General features: G+C 43.6%; 1 protein-coding gene across 3 annotated transcripts in view; it reads right to left on the minus strand.

Annotated features, from left to right (window-relative positions):
• LOC122079032 (endoplasmic reticulum metallopeptidase 1) overlaps positions 1–18053 on the minus strand; it is a 53245-nt gene that overhangs the window by 34620 nt on the left and 572 nt on the right. For all 3 annotated transcript variants that reach the window (XM_042645251.1, XM_042645250.1, XM_042645252.1), the window contains exons 2-7: positions 17952–18037; positions 17713–17814; positions 16907–17013; positions 16715–16815; positions 3942–4029; positions 1602–1690 (exon numbers count right to left, since the gene is read on the minus strand). In XM_042645251.1, coding sequence (XP_042501185.1) covers positions 1602–1690; positions 3942–4029; positions 16715–16815; positions 16907–17013; positions 17713–17814; positions 17952–18037 — 573 coding nt within the window. The remainder of the gene's footprint in view (positions 1–1601; positions 1691–3941; positions 4030–16714; positions 16816–16906; positions 17014–17712; positions 17815–17951; positions 18038–18053) is intronic.

Genomic DNA, 18053 nt, shown 5'->3' on the forward strand with positions numbered 1-18053 from the left:
AAAAAAAAAAAAAAAGAGGTGAAGAAGAGTCGATCAAACCAGATGGCAAAGGCAAGGAACTAAGAGGGAGAAGAAGATTAGAAGAAGAGAAGAGAAGAGAAGAGAAGAGAAGAGACTGACTAGTAGCAGAAAAAGGGGGGAAAAAAAAAGAGGTGAAGAAGAGTCGAACAAACCAAACTACCAGAGGAAAGGAAGAAGAAGATTAGAAGAATAAAAGAATAGAAGAAGAGGAGAGAAGACTAGCTGAGCCAGAGACTGAATCACTGAATAGTAGCAGAAAAAAGGAAAAAAGAAAAAGAGGTGAAGAAGAGTCGAGCATAACAGAAAATAGAGGCATGGATTCATACCTATCTTTGCCGGAGCACGAAAGCAGGAATCGCCAGAGCAGGAGCAAAACTCTTCGTCTCTTCGCTCTTCGCCTTCAGACTTAGGGTTGAACTGTTGGTCTTACCGTTGAAAAGAGTCACGAGTCGAGAGTCTCGAGACTTCTCTATTAGGGATTTAGGTCTTATAATTTACATTTTTGTTTTTTGGTACAACTTAATTTACACTTTTAATATAAGGGACTTATCCCATGTAGCATTGATTTTTACACTTCAATTACACCTGCCAATCATATTGTTAGAAAGAGAATCAATATTAATAATTAACAATAGTAACTTTAAAAAAAAAAAAAACAAACAAACAAACAAAACGGCGACCGATTAATGTACAAAACGTAATAAATCGTCGCCAGGGACGATTTGGCAACGCCAAACGGCCCTTGGAGGTCGATTAATGAGACTGACCCTAATCGGTCCACCGATTTGCCCTCTCCAAAATGCCGGGACGCCTAATTGCCGCCATGGCGACTCCGTCACAACTATGCTTGTATCATAAAAAAATCAACGTTAAACCACATAAAGTCATCAAAAATGAACATTAAGAGAAATTCTCTTGTTTTGTAATAAGTTTGGTTGGTCAAATGGTTTTATTTTTACATGATATTTTTTGTATTAGGTATAGCACAAAACAAACTTTCCAACAAGTTTAAGATTACTTAAATCTGAGTTAACAAAGTTATCTTCTTGTCAAACTTATTTTAAAGTGTGCGAACACTGTTAAAATCTCCTGAATGAAAATAATTTTATGGACATCAAAACAGAAGATTATTTTACTGGACATTTGGTTTTTAATAATTTTTACCATGATAAGATTTATAAAATTTTCAGAATTGAGAAAAAACCCAGGCATTTGAAAATTGAAAATCGCCCCTACAACCAGAAATCCAGTTTTTGTTCTTGGATTGGGGGTTGACTTTTTATCATTTTGGAATTTATTTTTAACTAATTTTTATTGGATTAAAATAGGGAAGTATTTGCTTATTTATGAATAATATCTTAAGTAAATGAAATAACAAATATTAAAACATTTACGGTAGTTCAAGAAAGTTATTTAATTAACATAGTTATTTAATTAACATTGTCAGTTATCAGCAATTCAATAGTTCAAGAAAGATATCTGATTAACACATATACAAAATAAAGCATACATTCATTATGAAGATCAAGTCAAGTTGTACAGTTTTTGGAGGAAAAATATGTGAAAAGTAAGTGAAAAACCTGTGCTGTACTATGTGCCATCGGGTAAATTGCAGATTGTGCATAGACAAAGGAAGGCCAAGACCCAGGTCCAGATTGGCAGACCAAATCTGTCAATTAAATAAAATATGAATCAAGAAAGTTACCTCTAGCATTCTATTAAGAGAACGAAGTGCTATGCTGAAAGGAGAATGAATACTAGGATCTTACATGATACCCAAAAAAAATTGGGATTCATGGACTACCAAGTAATGTTTAAGTGATGTAAAAGTAAATAGGATACAAAATAATAAAATCCATTGTCACATCTAACATAATGGGACAGGTGATGGGTTCTGTCACATATATAGCAGTGGATATGTATATGTATGTATGTATGTATGTATGTATATATATATATAGATGCTATCTTTTCTGACATTAAAAAACAATTATCAGTGCAAGGTAAAAGTGATAAGAGTTCATTCAGTTGAACAGAAACAGAAAAGGAAGAAAAGAAAATAGAAGATAATGGAGAAGGAAAATAGGGGGAAAACAACTGAGAATGAACTTCTGTTAGGTTGCATTAAAAGTCACAGATAGTTTTATTTTGTTTTGTTCAAACGAGAACCTCTCCCCCCCTCCATTCTCTTTCCTTATCTTTCCCTCAAAATTGAAGGCAAAAGAGAAAATTTTACTCTACATCTGTTTTTGGCACTAACATTCCCAAGGTATCCTGTGTCACTTCCCATGCTACAGAAAAAAAAAAAAAACACACACACACACGCACACACCCCGCAAATATTAACATAACAAAAGCCAGTTAAAACTGGCATCTAGAACTTGCATCAAGTGTTGGACTCTGAAACACTCTGAAGCAGATTTACCCACATAAGAATCCATTCAATACATAATAGTGTAAGAACCATCCCCATGCACAAAACCCAAAAAAAAAAAAAACTTGAATCCTATTTTATTGTCAGTAGAAAATTTCACCATGAACATGTTTCTATCAACTATTGTAGTCCTGCAGTCCACACATGCATGGTTGCATGGTTCAAGATCTCAGCGAGATCTCGTTTCTTTAATTTAGCGAGACGAGATCACAGGCGAGGTGTAAAAACTACAAGATCTCGGCAAGATCTCGCCTGTCTCTACTCTTTTAAAGAAAAAAACACTGAGGAGCAAGAATTTTGGTGCTTTTGCTTGAGGATCTCCATTCCTACACTCAATAAAACTTAAAGAGTAGAGAATATTACCTCCTCATCTACATTTGGAGTTACTTTTCTTTTCAAGAACCATTTTAGAAAAAGAAAAAAAAAAATCTTCTCAAACTCATGTTTTCATCAAAACATCATCAATACTTGTTGGTTTACATTGGGTTTTTTTATATTGTGATGCATATCACTGATCTATGGATTCGTGGAGGGAAATAAATTTTTATGTTTTTAAAATATTTATTTTTCTGTTTAAATAAACCATGCATACTTACCTTTTGTTGTTATGTAGTTTATCTTATATCATTTCAAATTTTCAATGTATGTCAATGACACTCATCAATCATCAATGTTAATTGTTAATCAATTAAGTAATTATCTATGATGTCTTCTAAATTCTTATGATTATGGTATGTCATGTGTTGATTGTGGAATGTGGATTGTGGAATAGAGCATACTAGCTAAGAGTCGGAGACTACTTATATAGGGTATGAAGTCAAAGTACCATTTTAAATTTGATTCTTAAAAAATTGATGTTTCCATTGTGTTTAGAGGTCCTAAAATATAATAATACCTAGTTTCAGGGGCTGCAAAGACCATACGGCCACTGAGACTAACCACTGAGTTGACCACGAAAGAATACATGATCTCGGCTAGATCCCGCCAGATCTCTCTTTTTTGGATCAGCGAGATGGGGGACGAGAGAGAGAACTTAAACCTTGCACGCATGATGCACCATAAGTGAAATAAGAACCCAACATTAGGGGCAAATGAAGCAATACCAACAGGCAGTGTTGGATCACTGAATGCATAGATGGTAAGAGAGATGCAAATACCAAAGTTTTTCCAACAAATAAGGATGGAGATTAGTAGTGCAGATAAACATGTAAGTGTAGGTGTGTGTGAGTATGCAAGAGTGAACCAGGGTAAACTACTGAAATATCTTTCAAGGAGGTTGCTTCAAAAATATCACAGGTCCAAACATTTCTTGACACAATAACAACCTTTATTTATATATATACCCCCATAATCCTACTCGGTGATTTTACTTTTAACTTTTTTTTTGGGCAAGTCAACTAATCCATGTTCTTTAATGCAGATTTTCTAGGTCATAGATTCTATTAAATTTAAGAAACTATAAATAAAGTGTTTAGAGGAATCGTACCAGGGCCCCCAGTCCCAGATGCTTCAACATTTATAAAAGCCCCAACAGTATCACTCCATTTGTGTGTCGTCACAAAGCCATGTGCACCCTATAATATCAACACAAATTCATCCATCAAAAGGTTAAGAAGAATATGTATTTTGGAGGAAGGACATAACAAGAACTCTTAAAAAGTACTAAAGAACCAAGTCAATATCAATCATACAGTTCACAATAAACAATCTTCTCAAGAGTGTGCGCATGTGTTTGCATGCATATGCGTGAAAACCGTGGCTGAAGACCAAAAATATAATCTCACATGAAGACTAAGAACAGACTACAACTTAACAGAGCCTCACCGAATATCTGACAATCTACTATTACAAGCAAACTAGAATTCAAGCAAGTCAAGCCATTAAGAAATCTGAGACTTTTCTTCCCCCTAGGGGTTACTATGAGAACCTGATATTAGCTGCAACAAATTTTTTTTTCCTGAAGTAAAGAAAGGATATTTATTTTTTATCATCTATTTGACCAGTCTGTTTAGAGGTAGCATTTCTTTCTCATGTTTTTTTTTTTTTTTTTTTTTTTGGCATAAGTTGGATGCCATTGCACATAATGTAAATCGATATTTCTTCAAAAAAGTTTCGGTTGGTATTTTAGGTCAAGTTTTCTGGCCATATGAATCATATGCCATGTTGGAGATATTCTCCACATTAGAGCACGGCTATAAAAAGATTTTATCCACATGAACTAATATTTATATTCCTATGCTAAAGCCAAAACAAATGAGATAAAAATGTGAAAATATACCCACATTACTCATAAATAGCAAATTAGCCCCCACTTGAAGCCAATAAAAATAGTTCTAAAATCAAATTCCAAAAGGATAAAAGTTAACCCCCTAGTCCAAGAACAAAAACTAGATTTTTAGTTGTAGAGACAGTTTTCAACTTTCAAATGGTAGGGTTTTTCTCGGTTCTAAAAATTTTATAAATCTTATCATGGTAAAACATTGCTAAAAATCAAAAGTCCAAAAAATTAATCTGGTTTTGATGTCCATAAAGCTATTTTCATTCAAGCGATATTAACAGCATTCGTGAACTTTAAAATAAGTTTTCCGGAACATAACTTTGTCATTATAACTCAGATTTAAATAATCTTACACTTATTGGAAAGCTGATTTTCTGTTATACCTATTACAAAAAATCTAATGTAAAAACAAAATCATTTGACTCGTCAAACTTATTATAGAACAAGAGCATTTCTCTAAATGTTGATTTTTTATGACTTAATATTGATTTTTTATAATTTGATGTGGCCTAATATTGATTTTTGATGACTTCATGTCGATTAATGTTAATTTTTTATGATACAAGGTATATGTATCATACTATATAATGTTAGAAAAGAGGAAAATAAAAATTTAACACTTGGGCGCTATGCTCTCCTTAAGGCAGGCGACTTGTCGCCTTAGCACTTAGGCATCCCTCCAATGCCTTGGCTCACCTTGGTGTCATACCACCTATGGCCCCATGTGAATGATTTTATCCACACTATCATCAGTGTGGCATGCAGATTCCTCCCCACGCTGGCATTTGCGGAGCCCTCTCCCATAATAATATTAGAAAAAATTATTGTTTATTATCAAAAGTAACTTGTAAATCCTAAATTAAGAACTTATGAAAAATGTTCACATCATGAATACTAGTTCTAGATAACTTATTATAATGATGATCACAGAAACAACTAAAAAAAAAAAAAGTGATCTTGCTGGAGACTAGCATATTATCCTGTTGTTGAAGAGTTGTAGTGATGACATAGTATTATATAAATCTTACAAAAGGCTGAATTTCTGTATCATAGAGAAGTTGTGGACAAACCCAAGGGGGTAGAGGTATCTCTGGGATTAGTCCTCCGACGCTCAAGTTAGAGACCAGCAGAACAGTGTTTTTACAGGAGTAATGGTGTCTGTGAACTTACCTCCTCATTCCTCCTTTAGGGTTCTCTCCTATAGGGTCTCTGGGCCTAGGGTTTCAGGAGCCCCCCTCGGGTATCTTTCCCTCACGTGGATAGAAACCTTGCGGCCTCTATCGGGTGGGCAGCACGTGTCCTTCCCTCGTATGCCACGTGTTTTCGCTTTACTGGGTGACTAATTCTGCCTATCAGCAGCCCCCTTACTTCCACTAGGAGGCTCTTTCAGTGGGAGTAACTACTTAATTTCTCTTTCGAGTGCCCTTTCGGCCTTCGGTTTCGGCGTTCGTCTTGAAACCATAACCTTCGGTCAGGTCTGCTTGGCTTTGGTCTGGGCACCCTACCGAGGTTTTGACCTTCGGTCAGGTCTACTTGGCCTTGGCCTGGGCACACTACCGAGGTTGTGACCCTCAGTCAAATCTGCTCGGCCTTGGCCTGGGCACCCTACCGAGGTTTTGACCTTCGGTCAGGTCTGCTCGGCCTTGGCCTGGGCTCCCAACCGAGCTTTTGACCTTTAGTCATATTTGCTCGGCCTTGGCTTGAGCCCCCTACTAAGGTTTTGACCTTCGGTCAGGTTCACTCAGCCTTGGCCTGAGCCCCCAACTGAGGTTTTGACCTTCGGTCAGGTCTGCCCTCCCTTGGCCTGGGCACCCTACCGAGATTATGACCTTCGGTCAGGTCTGCTCGGCCTTGGCCTGGGCTCCCTACCGAGGTTCTGACCTTCGGTCAGGTCTGCTCGGCCTTGGCCTCGGCACCCTACCGAGGTTGTGACCTTCAGTCAGGTCTGCTTAGCCTTGGCCTACGCTCCCAACTGAGGTTGACCCTCAGTCAAATCTTCTCGGCCTTGGCCTAAGCCCCCTACCGAGGTTTTGACCTTCGGTCAGGTCTGCCCGGCCTTGGCCTTGGCCTGGGCACCCTCCCGAGGTTGTGACCTTCGATCAGGTCTGCTCGGCCTTGGCCTGGGTACTACGCTCGTGTGCTTTGCTCGGGTGTACTTCGGGGATCTCGCGTAGATGACGTGTACTGCATTTAATGAGACTGGGGAGTCATATCGACGCACTTTTTCCTACAAATAGCGTCACTTTCTCTCATTTTGTCATCTTCTAATCATTTCTCTGACCCTTCACCCTTCGTCCTTAACTCTCCTCTGATCTTCGGTTTGGCCAGTCATTGAGAAGTAAGTTATGTCTAGCTCTTTAGGTAGTGGCCCCTCGTCATCTGAGGGTGTAGTTTCTAGGCATCAGAGTCCCGATCAGGTCCGAGGGATGTCCTCGGACTCGTCCTTCACATCCACATCTTCGGATGCCTCCTCACCCTCTACCGCCAGTGACATGAGAGGTGGAGGTATTAGGGAGGGGCTTCTCGACTCCAGGGCTCAGGCAAACAAGTCCCTGGAGGTCGAAGCTAGGAATATAGTGTCAACCATGACCAAGGAAGAGCTAATAGAGCTCTGTGCATCATATAGTATCCCCGACGAGTACGTCCTTAGGGCACCGAGGCCCGAAGATAGAGCAAGCTATCAAAATCCTGAAGAGCTTTGTTTCTATAGGGATGCCTTCAAGGCCGGGCTTCGGCTCCCTCTTCACCCATTCTTCAGCCAGGTGTTTCGGCACTACGGCATCTGTCCAGCCCAACTAATCCCGAATGGGTGGCCACAGGTCCTCAGTTTCCTCGTCTTCTTCTCTCCGATGGGGAGACCTCTCTCCCTTCCTCTCTTCCTTAATTGTATGTCTCTTGGTTCCAGCAAGGGGGACTTGGGCTGGTACTACTTCTGCCCTAGAAAAGACCTCCGGTTTTTTAACCGATACCCGACCTCGATACATGGTTGGAAGTTGAAGTTCTTTTTTCTGAGGGTGTCCAAAGGGTTCCCCTTCGATAATACTTAGGACATCCCAGATCTGAAGGACATGAACTCTGCACCTACCCTCTTCAGGACAGATATAGAGTCACTGTCGATGGCTAAGGACAAGGCACTCCGTCGGCCTGCCGAGTCCAGTAGCCTCCAGTCGGATGCCTTTCTGTTCCTGTTCGGGCTTAGCCCAGGTGAGTCCTAGGTTTGCCACTGTTTTTGCTTCCGATTTAGCTTTCTCATACTGATCTTGACCATCTTTGTTGCAGTGCAAATTTCAAGAGCAGAAACCAGGGCGGCCGTGGCCGAGAGGTAGGCCCAGCTGAAGGAAGCCAGGGCCTAAGATACCCAGCTGAGACAGCAGAAGAAAGGCAAGAGAAGAGGGGCTTCAACTTCCGACGCCCTCCCGAAGAAGCCCATATCTGAAGACCCCACCACCGAGGCCATCCAGGCGCTAGAGGCCCCAAGTCGCGGCACATCCCCTCCCCGGGCCTCCTCCCCTAGTGCGGACTTTCAAAGCCCGAGGGGCAGTCATTCTCGAGCTGAAGTCGGGTTCGCCCCTCGGTGGTCCATCAAAAAGGGCAAGACACTTTCCATCGGGCGAGTTGCCTGAGAGCTCGTCCAGAAGGGGAGCCTGCCAGGAGACGCGGCCGAGGCCCAAAGCCCAGGGACCAAGGCCATGATTACAAACACTAGCGTGTTTATGGCAGTGGTACTCTTCGGCATTCTGCCTTGAATTTTTTTTCTTTTCTCGTTGCTTCCCCCCCCCCTTTTTTCTAACTGTTGATCTCTTTTAGGCTCAAAACCAAGTCGGCCAACTGACTATCCGAGCCGAAGCCCTGGCCGAGGACCTCGAGGTGTCCGAGTGTGAGAAGTCAACGCTCGACAAGGAGAGTACAGTCCTCCTCGAAAAAGTGAAACATTTGGAGGCCGACCTCCGTGCACAGCAGGAGAGTGATCGGAAGCTCAAAGAACTGAGGCGCAGATGGCCATAAAGCTAAGGGAAGCCGAAGCCCGAGCTGTCGAGAGCTATAAGTCCTCTGAGGACTTTCGGGAGGTGGTCAAGCGCGCCATCGCCCCTGGGTTCATCATGGGCGCTACCAATGTTCGAATTGGGTCCTCGAACATCATCCCGAGGTATCCTTCGAGGGGAGTGGCCTCATCTTCGAGGACGCCGACGCAGCTCCTGCCGCCACCGAGGTCGCAGATGGTGAGGATAGCGGTAGTGAGGGAGAGGGAGTCCAGGCGTCTCGTGAGGTCCCTCTTACTCCTGGGAGAGGAGACTCCAATATAGATGTTGTTGACCCTACTGGGGATGAGGCCACCCCTCTAGCAAACGCTCCATGAGACTTTTTTTTTTTTTTTTCTTTTTTTGTTAACCTTGGCCCTCGGGCCTCTTTGTAACCTTAGCTTTAGGTTCTATGTAATTTTGGCCTTCAAGCGTCTTCATGAATGAAATATTTTTTTGTTCAGATACTTTTATTCTCACTTTGCTTTGCTTTCCTTCTCTATTTTTTTTTGTAATCCCGAAGACGGATTCCAAACCCCAAGGGCTCTACCAGATCTTCAGCCCACAGGTGTGGGTATAAAGGTTGAAGCTCTTATTCAAGTGGTTGTGGGAGCCAACCTTCATCACAAGGTTCGGTTCCGTTGAGTCATTGGTCCGATGGTGGGGGGACAAAGGCCGAAGCCCCCACGCACCTTGGGGTGTCATCATTTAGCCCCCACCGCAGGTGCCTCCTTTATACCCCTACCTATTGGCGGCTCTCAACTTAGTTAGGCCCTATCTGGGGGTTCCTAGTCAGGTCTGCTCCCAACCAAGGTTATTTCTTCGATCATGTCTTCTCAGCTTTGGCCCGAGTGCCCAACCGAAGGATGTACCTTACATTAGCAATTATCTAGAAGCGATTGCCGTAAGCTAGCTCATATTATGGGATGAAAATCCTCCAGAGAGCTAGGGGTGGAGAGTTACAACTTTGAAGTGGTTAGGGATTCAAAAAATTACAAAATGTAAATGTAAATGTGCTTGCTGCTTCACTACTGGTAGAATTTCCTCAAGTTCTTCGAGTTCCATGATCGGGGTATCTTTTCTCCCCCCGTAGTCTCCAGGTGATAGGACCATGGTCGTATTATCCTTAAGACTCTGTAAGGACCTTCCCAATTTGGAGCTAGCTTTCCTTAATGCATCGGGTCTGATATCTCCGCCCTTCTAGGAACGAGGTCACCCATTCTGAACTCGTTCCTTCGGACTTTAGAGTTGTAATGCCTCGTAACCTTTTGCTGGTAGGAGGCGATCCTTTCTTGCGAGGCGTCTCTGACTTCAGTCAAGAGGTCTAAATTAACTCAGAGTCCTTTATCGTTTTCTTCTTCATCGTAATACTGAATCCGATGGGTCATGGCTCCTACCTCCATCGAGAGCACAGCTTCGGTGCCATAGGTTAAAATGAAGGGTGTTTCTCCGGTAGCTGATCTCTCAGTCGTGCGGTAAGCCCAGAGGATGTTGTGCAACTCTTCTGCCCATAACCCTTTGGCATCATCCAGTCTCTTCCTTATTCCTTAGAGCAGGGTACGATTGGTTATCTCTATCAGTCCATTGGTCGATGGGTAACTGACGGACGTTTTTCTGTGGTCAATGCCTAGGGCATCACAAAACAGGCCAAAAGTCGGGTTGGCAAACTGAGTTCCATTATCCGTTACTACCACCCGGGGGATTCCGAATCGATAAACTAGCGCCCTCTCGAAGAAGTCCCTTACATTTTTTTCGAATATCGTAGCCAATGCTTCGGCTTTTGCCCACTTCGTGAAGTAGTCTACCGCCACCACAACAAACTTTCTTTGCCTCGTGGCCAGGGGGGATGGGCCCAGGATGTCCATTTCCCCACATGGCAAATGGTACTGGGCTTGACTGGGAGGAAAGCTAGGTAGAGTGCTGCCGAGGGACAGGGGTGAACATCTGACACTTAATGCACTTCCTGACGAACAACTCCGCATCCTTCCCCACGGTCGGCCAGAACAGGCCCTACCTCAGCACTTTATGGGCCAAGGTCAGGCTCCCAGGTGTTGGCCACATATCCCTTCATGTACTTCTCGGAGTGCGTATTCGCCATCGGCTAGGTTCAGGCACTTGAGGTACGGTGTGGTGAACCCTATTTTGTACAGCATCTTGTCCTTCAATGGGAAGCGTGCTGACTACATTCGTACCTTCCTTGCCTCGTCCCTGTCCTTGGGGAATACTCCTTCCTTCAGGTATTCGATTATGGCATCCATCCAGCTAGGGCCGTTCCTGCCAACGGGTAACACCTCCTGGGGTTTTTTGGTGTTTGGTTGGGGTAATACTTCAAAATACACCGATCGTCCAAGGTCCGTGAAGTTAGAGGTGGCCAATTGTGAAAGCGCGTCTGCGCTGGCATTCTCTGCCCGCAGCACCTGCCTTACCTCGAACTCCTTAAAGGTTGTTACTTTCTCTCGCACCGTCTTCAAGTACTCGGTCATCCTTTGTTCCTTGGCTTCATAGTCCCTATTCACCTGTCGCTCCACGAGCTATGAATCACTGTGCACCACTAACTCTTGTACCATTAAAGCCTACGTCAAATTTATTCCAGCTATTAGTGCTTCGTACTTTGCTTCATTGTTGGAGGCATCAAGTCGAACCGTATAGCATACTCGATCTTGAATCCTTCGAGGCTAAGTAGTATGATCCCTGTGCCGCTTCCTGCACTGTTGGATGCACCATCCACATACAATGTCCAAGTCCTTTCTGCCCGAGCCTCGACAGACTCTTGGGGTTCATCTGGGAGTGTCGTCTCGGCTATGAAGTCTGCTAGGGCCTATGCTTTTATCGCGATTCTTGGTTTGTACTGGATGTCAAATTCTCCCAATTCTATGGCCCAGTTTACTAGGCGGCCAGACATATCTGGCCTCTGTAGTATCTTCTTCAGAGGTTGGTCAGTGAGCACACACGCCGTGTGCGACTAGAAATAGGGCCTCAGCTTTCTTACTGCTATCACTAGGGCATATGTCACTTTCTCCATCTTTCTGTATCTTGTTTCTACATCCAAAAGGGTTCGACTAACGTAATATATTGGTCGTTGTTGTCTTCCTTCTTCCTTTATCAGTATCGCGCTTACTGCACAGCTAGGTATAACTGCAAGGTATCCCCCGTGTTTGACTTCATCAATAGTGGGGGCGTCACTAAGTACTCTTTCAATAGTTCGAAGGACTTTTCGCATTCCTCTGTCCACTCGAACTTCTTCAACCCCTTCAAGGTTTTGAAGAAAGGAAGGCCTTTATCAGCTGACCGAGATATGAATCGTCCTAGGGCGGCGACTCTACCTGTGAGCTCCTGGACTTGTTTCACATTCTGTGGTGACTTCATATCTCGAATGGCTTGTATTTTCATCGGGTTGGCTTCGATTCCCCTCTCCAAAACGATGAAGCCAAGGAACTTTCCCGATGCTACTCCGAACGCACACTTTGTTGGATTCAGCTTCATGCCATATTGCCTTAATACTAGGAATGCCTTTTCGAGGTCGCGGATATGGTGTTCTGCCTTCAGGCTTTTCACTAGCATGTCATCAACGTACACCTACATGGTCTTGCCGATCATCTCCTCTGAAGATCTTGTTCACTAACCGTTGGTAAGTGGCCCCCGCGTTTTTTAGTCCGAAGGGCATTACTTCGTAGCAGTAAAGTCCTCCCTCGGTCACGAAGGATGTCTTTGGGACATCGGCCTCACACATCTTGATCTGATTATACCCCGAGTACGCGTCCATGAAGCTCAACGCCTCATGTTCTGAAGTGGCGTCGATGAGAAGGTCTATCTTCGGTAGGGGTAACTGTCCTTTGGGCAGGCCTTGTTTAAATTCGTGAAGTCGATGCAGATTCTCCACTTCCCGTTTGCCTTTGGGACCATTACCACATTGGATATCTGTTCGGGGTATTGGATTTCGCGGATGAACCTTGCTTCCAGCAACTTCTCTATCTCCTCATCTATCTTCTGCTGCCTCTCGGGGGCGAAGGTCCTCTTCTTCTGCTGCACCGGCTTTTTTGTCGGGTCGATTATCAGACAATGCTCTATTACCTCTCTGTCTATCTCAGGCATGTCCGAGGCCGACCAGGCAAAGACGTCAGAATTGCTTGGAAGGAATGAGATGAGTTTTTCTCATTGCTACCTTGGCATTGTAGCCCCGACTTGAAATTGACGAGTATTATCCCCTTTTTCGGCTTCGACTTGTATCAGCTCCTCAGTTGGTTCTCCCCTCTAATAATTTGTATCACCGCGTAGATCTTCTATCGGGAGCGCCTTGCCCGCTTTTCCCTTTCCCCATAAGGTGGCAGCGTAGCACTTCTGAGATGCCTCCTGATCGCCTCGACATTCACCGACCCCATTCTTAGTTGGGAACTTTATCTTGAGATGTGGTGTGGAGACGATAGCCTTTAGCAAGTTTAAGCCAACCCTCCCTAGTATGGCGTTGTACGTTGAAGTGATGTTTACTACCAGGAAGTTGATCATAACTGTTATTTGGCGGTCTCTGGTGCCTACCCTTACCGGAAACTCAACTGACCCTTCTACTTTGACCTGGGCGCCCGAGAACCCTTGCAATGGGTGTTCGACCTTCTTCAGCTTTCCTTTATCTAGGCCCATCTTCTGGAAGGCTTCAAGGAATAGGATATCAGCTGAACTGCCGTTATCCACCAAGATCCTTTTTACTCTACAATAAGCTACGGTCATGGTGATTACTAGGGCATCGTCATGTGGCGTCTGCACCCCTTCCAGGTCGTCATCCGAGAAGGAGATAACCGTCCCCGTCCTTGCCTTCTTGCTTAACCATTCGGCCATATGCACGCTTCTCGTATAGGCTTTTGCTTTCCTGGCCAAGATAGAACTGTCTCCAGCGGTTAAGCCTCCACTGATAGTTGCTATAACCCTAATTGGGCTTTTATGATCGTCACGGGGGCGATGGTTAGCTTCCTTGGGTGTCCGGTCCCTTTGCCGTTCCTGATTGCCCCTACGGGTTGGCCCCATTCTTTCACAGCGGCCTCTACCGTCTCTTTGGCGGTTGTCCCTACGGTCATTGCCGTCTTGGGCATCCTCCTTTTCGCGGTCTACGAATCAACCTAGATATCCTCTTCAGATCATTCCTTCTATCTCTCCCTTCAGGTGCCAACAATCTTTGGTGCCATAGCTGTGGTCTCTGTGGAAGTGGCAATACTTGTCCATATTGCGTCTCTCAGGATGTCGTCCCATCTTCCCAGGCCACTTCATGACTCTGGCGTCTGAGGTTTCTTTTATCTGCATTAGCACGTCCGTCCGTCTCTGGTTTAGTAGTGCATATCTCTCGAACTTCTTCGACGGACTAGGTGCCCGATCACGTTCGGACTTTCGTCTCTTGCCCTCGGAAGGTTTGTCATCATCTCTTGAGGTTCTTTTCCTCCCCATCTTCGCTTCAGCTTCCTCATCAGCTTGGAGGGTTTCTTCCATCTAAATATACTTATCACACCGAGCCCTTAACTCAACTAGGTTCTTCGGTGTATGCTTCGCCAAAGACCTTTTTAGCTCTTTATCTTTGATGCCTCCCAACAAGGCCGTGAACTCTTCTTTCGGGTCCAAAACTCTGATCGTGATCTTCTCCTGCTGGAAGTGCTTCATGTAGCTTCGCAATGACTCTCCTTCATGTTGTTTGACATTGGTCAGGTTCAATGTGGTCTTCTGAAGGGGTTGGCTACTAGAGAATCCCTTCACGAAGAAGTAACTCAAATCGCTGAAGCTGTGAATCGATTTCATCGACAGGCGATTGTACCATAACCTTGCCGCTCCTCTGAACGTTAAAGGCAAGGCGCGACACATGATATTTTCCAGACTTGGTGGAACTGCATCGCAACCTTGAAGCCTTCCAGATGATATACGGGGTCTCCAGACTCGTCGTAGGTGTCATATTTGCGTAAACGAAAATCGACTGGAAGCAGGTCCCTCATGACCTCATCGGCTAAAGCCGTGTCATTAGTGAGGTCCGGTTCGCGAGCTCCTGTCTGATTTTCTGCGACCTTCCGGATCTCGTCTTTCAGGTTTAGGATCATCTGCTTCAACCCCGAGTCCTCATGTCTCTGTCCGTCTCCTTGGCGTGGTTCCTCATGCCTGGCCCCAGTGGCGCGCCGCGTCCTTTCTTTAAGTGCAGGGCTTTCTCTCATTGCTTGGTTTCGAGGATTCCGACGGGACCTTATCGATCCTTAACTACTCCGGTCCTCATCTTGAGCTCGTTCTGGCTGGACATAGGAGCCTCGCGGTGCTCTGCCGGTCTTCTGAGAGACGGCCTTAGAGACCTCCTTCATTGTCTCGGCCATTCGGTTATACTTCTTCTGAAGGGCGTCAAACTGCTCCCTTGTCACATTTTCCTGCGCCCTAGGAGGGGTGGAGGATTACTATCTCCGTGTACCGAATATCCGACCGAGCACCGATCCCTAGCGAAACCTTCCCAATCATTGTTTTCCCGGTCTTCGTCGATTTTCGTCGAGGGGGGAGCCCTCCTAAAGCTTCCCCCTCATCCATATTTATACTCGGCACTGCTCTTGTTTTCTTACCATTGTAGGTCTTCCCCACCATTACTCCATCATTTCCCACAGATGGCGCCAATCTGTTACTGCCGAAAATCCGTGAGCCGACCCTGCACAAGCACAGAAGGCAAAGGCCTGGAAGGTATCTCCGAGATTAGTCCTCCGACGACCAAGTTAGAGACCGGCATAACAATGTTTTTGCAGGAGTAATGGAGTCTGTAGATGTACCTCCTCATTCCTCCTTTAGGGTTCCCTCTTATAGGGTTTTTGGGCCTAGGGTTTCGGGAGCCCCCCTCACGTGGACAAAAACCTTGCGGCCTCTATCGGGTGGGTGGCACGTGTCCTTCCCTCGTATGCCACATTTTGCTTTACTGGGTGACCAATTCTGCCATATCAGCAAAGGACCTTCGCCTCAGGAAGTGTGTGGTTCTGAGTTCGACTCCCCTTAACTCCTTGGGGCCACTCACATGGGGATGTTTAGTGCTCTTCACTGCTTTTGGTGAAAGTTGAATGGTTCTCATTCAATCCCAATATGACCTAGTCCACGAGGTTGTGGGGTCAGTATGGGCTCGCGGGACTATTTAAGCTGAAGGGCTGGATACTGGTCGTTGGCAAAAAAAAAAAGAGAGAGAGAGAGAGACAGAAGCTACAGACTCTAAAACAGCAATGATGTGCTTGGGAAGACCTCCTTTAAATGAAAGCTTGGTCATTCAATGACATGGTTTCTTGCAAATGTCGACTTGAGCAAGTTGAAAAAGAGTTTTCACAGATAAAATCACTACCTTAAGTTTCTTACACCATTACCAGATCTGGCTCAAGGTAGAGTAGTCTTGTGAATGGCCTCGTTAAGACTGTGATGTTAATGATAAATTAAAAAAAAAATCAATTCACAAATATACGAGAGAAATACGTTAATAACACATTTGCTTTCGGTGCAAGTAAGGCCCTTTAGTGAGCTGTGAAAATATACAGGGTGATGCAACTGTATTAACAAAGAAAATTGCACCTGTACCCATTTCAAAATAACAATTGACGAATATTTCAGGTAAAAAAACAAGCTGGCCTTCAATATTTTCCAGAATAAACATAATTTGAAACTGAAGGGTTTCTTTTCTTCTTTAGTTTCAAACAGCCAATTAATAAAGCATTACATAGAGGAAAAATCAAGGTATCCTTCCAGAGTGATTTCAATAGGATTTGATGTCTCATAAATCTTAGGCATAATAGAACACAATTTTTTTTCTAGCAAAAGAAAAATATATATTTGACACATACCAATAAGTGGGAAAAATGCTATGATACTGCAATGATAAGAAAAGGTAGGAAGTGGAAGTAAAATCATAATAGAAATTTTTGAAACATAAGAAAAAAAAAAAATTTCTCTCTCAAAAATACTAATATAAGAGCATAAAAAATTTACCAAGAGAAAAAGCTCTTCTGCACCATTGAAAAGAAATATAATAGGCCGAGGAGGAACCGAGCCAGAATCAACCATGAGTCTTGCTATTTCAATCATTGATGCTGGCCAAAGATAAACAAGAACAGTTAACTAACCAAGGAAAATAGAAAACACAATATAACCAAGGATAGTGACTGATATCACTGAACTTACCCACACATGAAGCACAATCACCCGCACCAGGAGAGCCAACGGTGCTATCAAAGTGGCCATTCACTAAAACTGATGGATCAGTGTCTTGTGAATCTGTTGATGATACCCTGAAATATGGTTGAGACTTATTAAGAAGGCAATCTTAATGGTCATCCAAACAATTCTGGAAATGCTAAACCTGATGGCCATAACCTTCTTATGACAACCATCAACGAATTGTGTTTTTTTTTTCCACACAAAAGATAACAATACGAACAAAATCAAAGATTAGGTAGTAGGATGTGGATACAATATCTTTTCCGAACATTGATTTCTCTGTCATCATTGAAAGCATCAATGCAAAGAAACTGAATTGCACCCAAGATGTAACTTCAGCAGTGGCAATTAGCTGAACAAGGAGTCATTTGTAAAACTTTAAGTAGTTCGCTAGACCAACTATGCAAAACTTCAGTTAACCTATATTGACTACCTTAGGACTTATTTGCTTAAATTTATTTTCTACTGTATCATGTTGATTAGGCGCCTAGAACTAGTATTAAGCCAGCTCATCAAGTGACCGTGTATGCAGCTTGTACACTTGTACGATTGTCCTTTGCTTGAGAATAAATTCAAATACTTCATTTCATCACCGAAGTAGTTACTTTAATGTCAAGTACATCATGCATGTAGTAGTATACATGTCAGAGAGCAGGACCAACCATTGGATTGTTCTCACAGGGGATGTCCACCACCAGAAACTCGCCACAAATATCATTGACATAAAGCTTGAGATAGAAACCAATTATGCAGTGAATCAATGGGTGTACCTCATAATGATATTAGTGTGATTCCTGTATGCCAGAGATATGCCATGACCCAAGAAAAGCATGTTGAAAGAGCCAGCTACCAATGATTCCTCAATCTCAATTCTGCAGGTATCTCAGAAGACGGTAACTCAAAAACACACAAATGACACAATAAAATAATGTAATACCGATTTCTAACACATCTGCCAACTCCATTAACCTGTATAAGTGCGCGAAAAAAAAAATGCAAGAACACCTACCTCATACTCGGTCCAGCTCGCTCGGCTATCGTCTCTAGCTGCGTTTTTATGTACCCAGCAGCTTCCATTAAACCTGGACGCCCTTCCTGTCAACACAATTTA

This window comes from Macadamia integrifolia, chromosome 5, assembly GCF_013358625.1.
Source record: "Macadamia integrifolia cultivar HAES 741 chromosome 5, SCU_Mint_v3, whole genome shotgun sequence".
NCBI classification, from domain to species: Eukaryota; Viridiplantae; Streptophyta; class Magnoliopsida; order Proteales; family Proteaceae; genus Macadamia; species Macadamia integrifolia.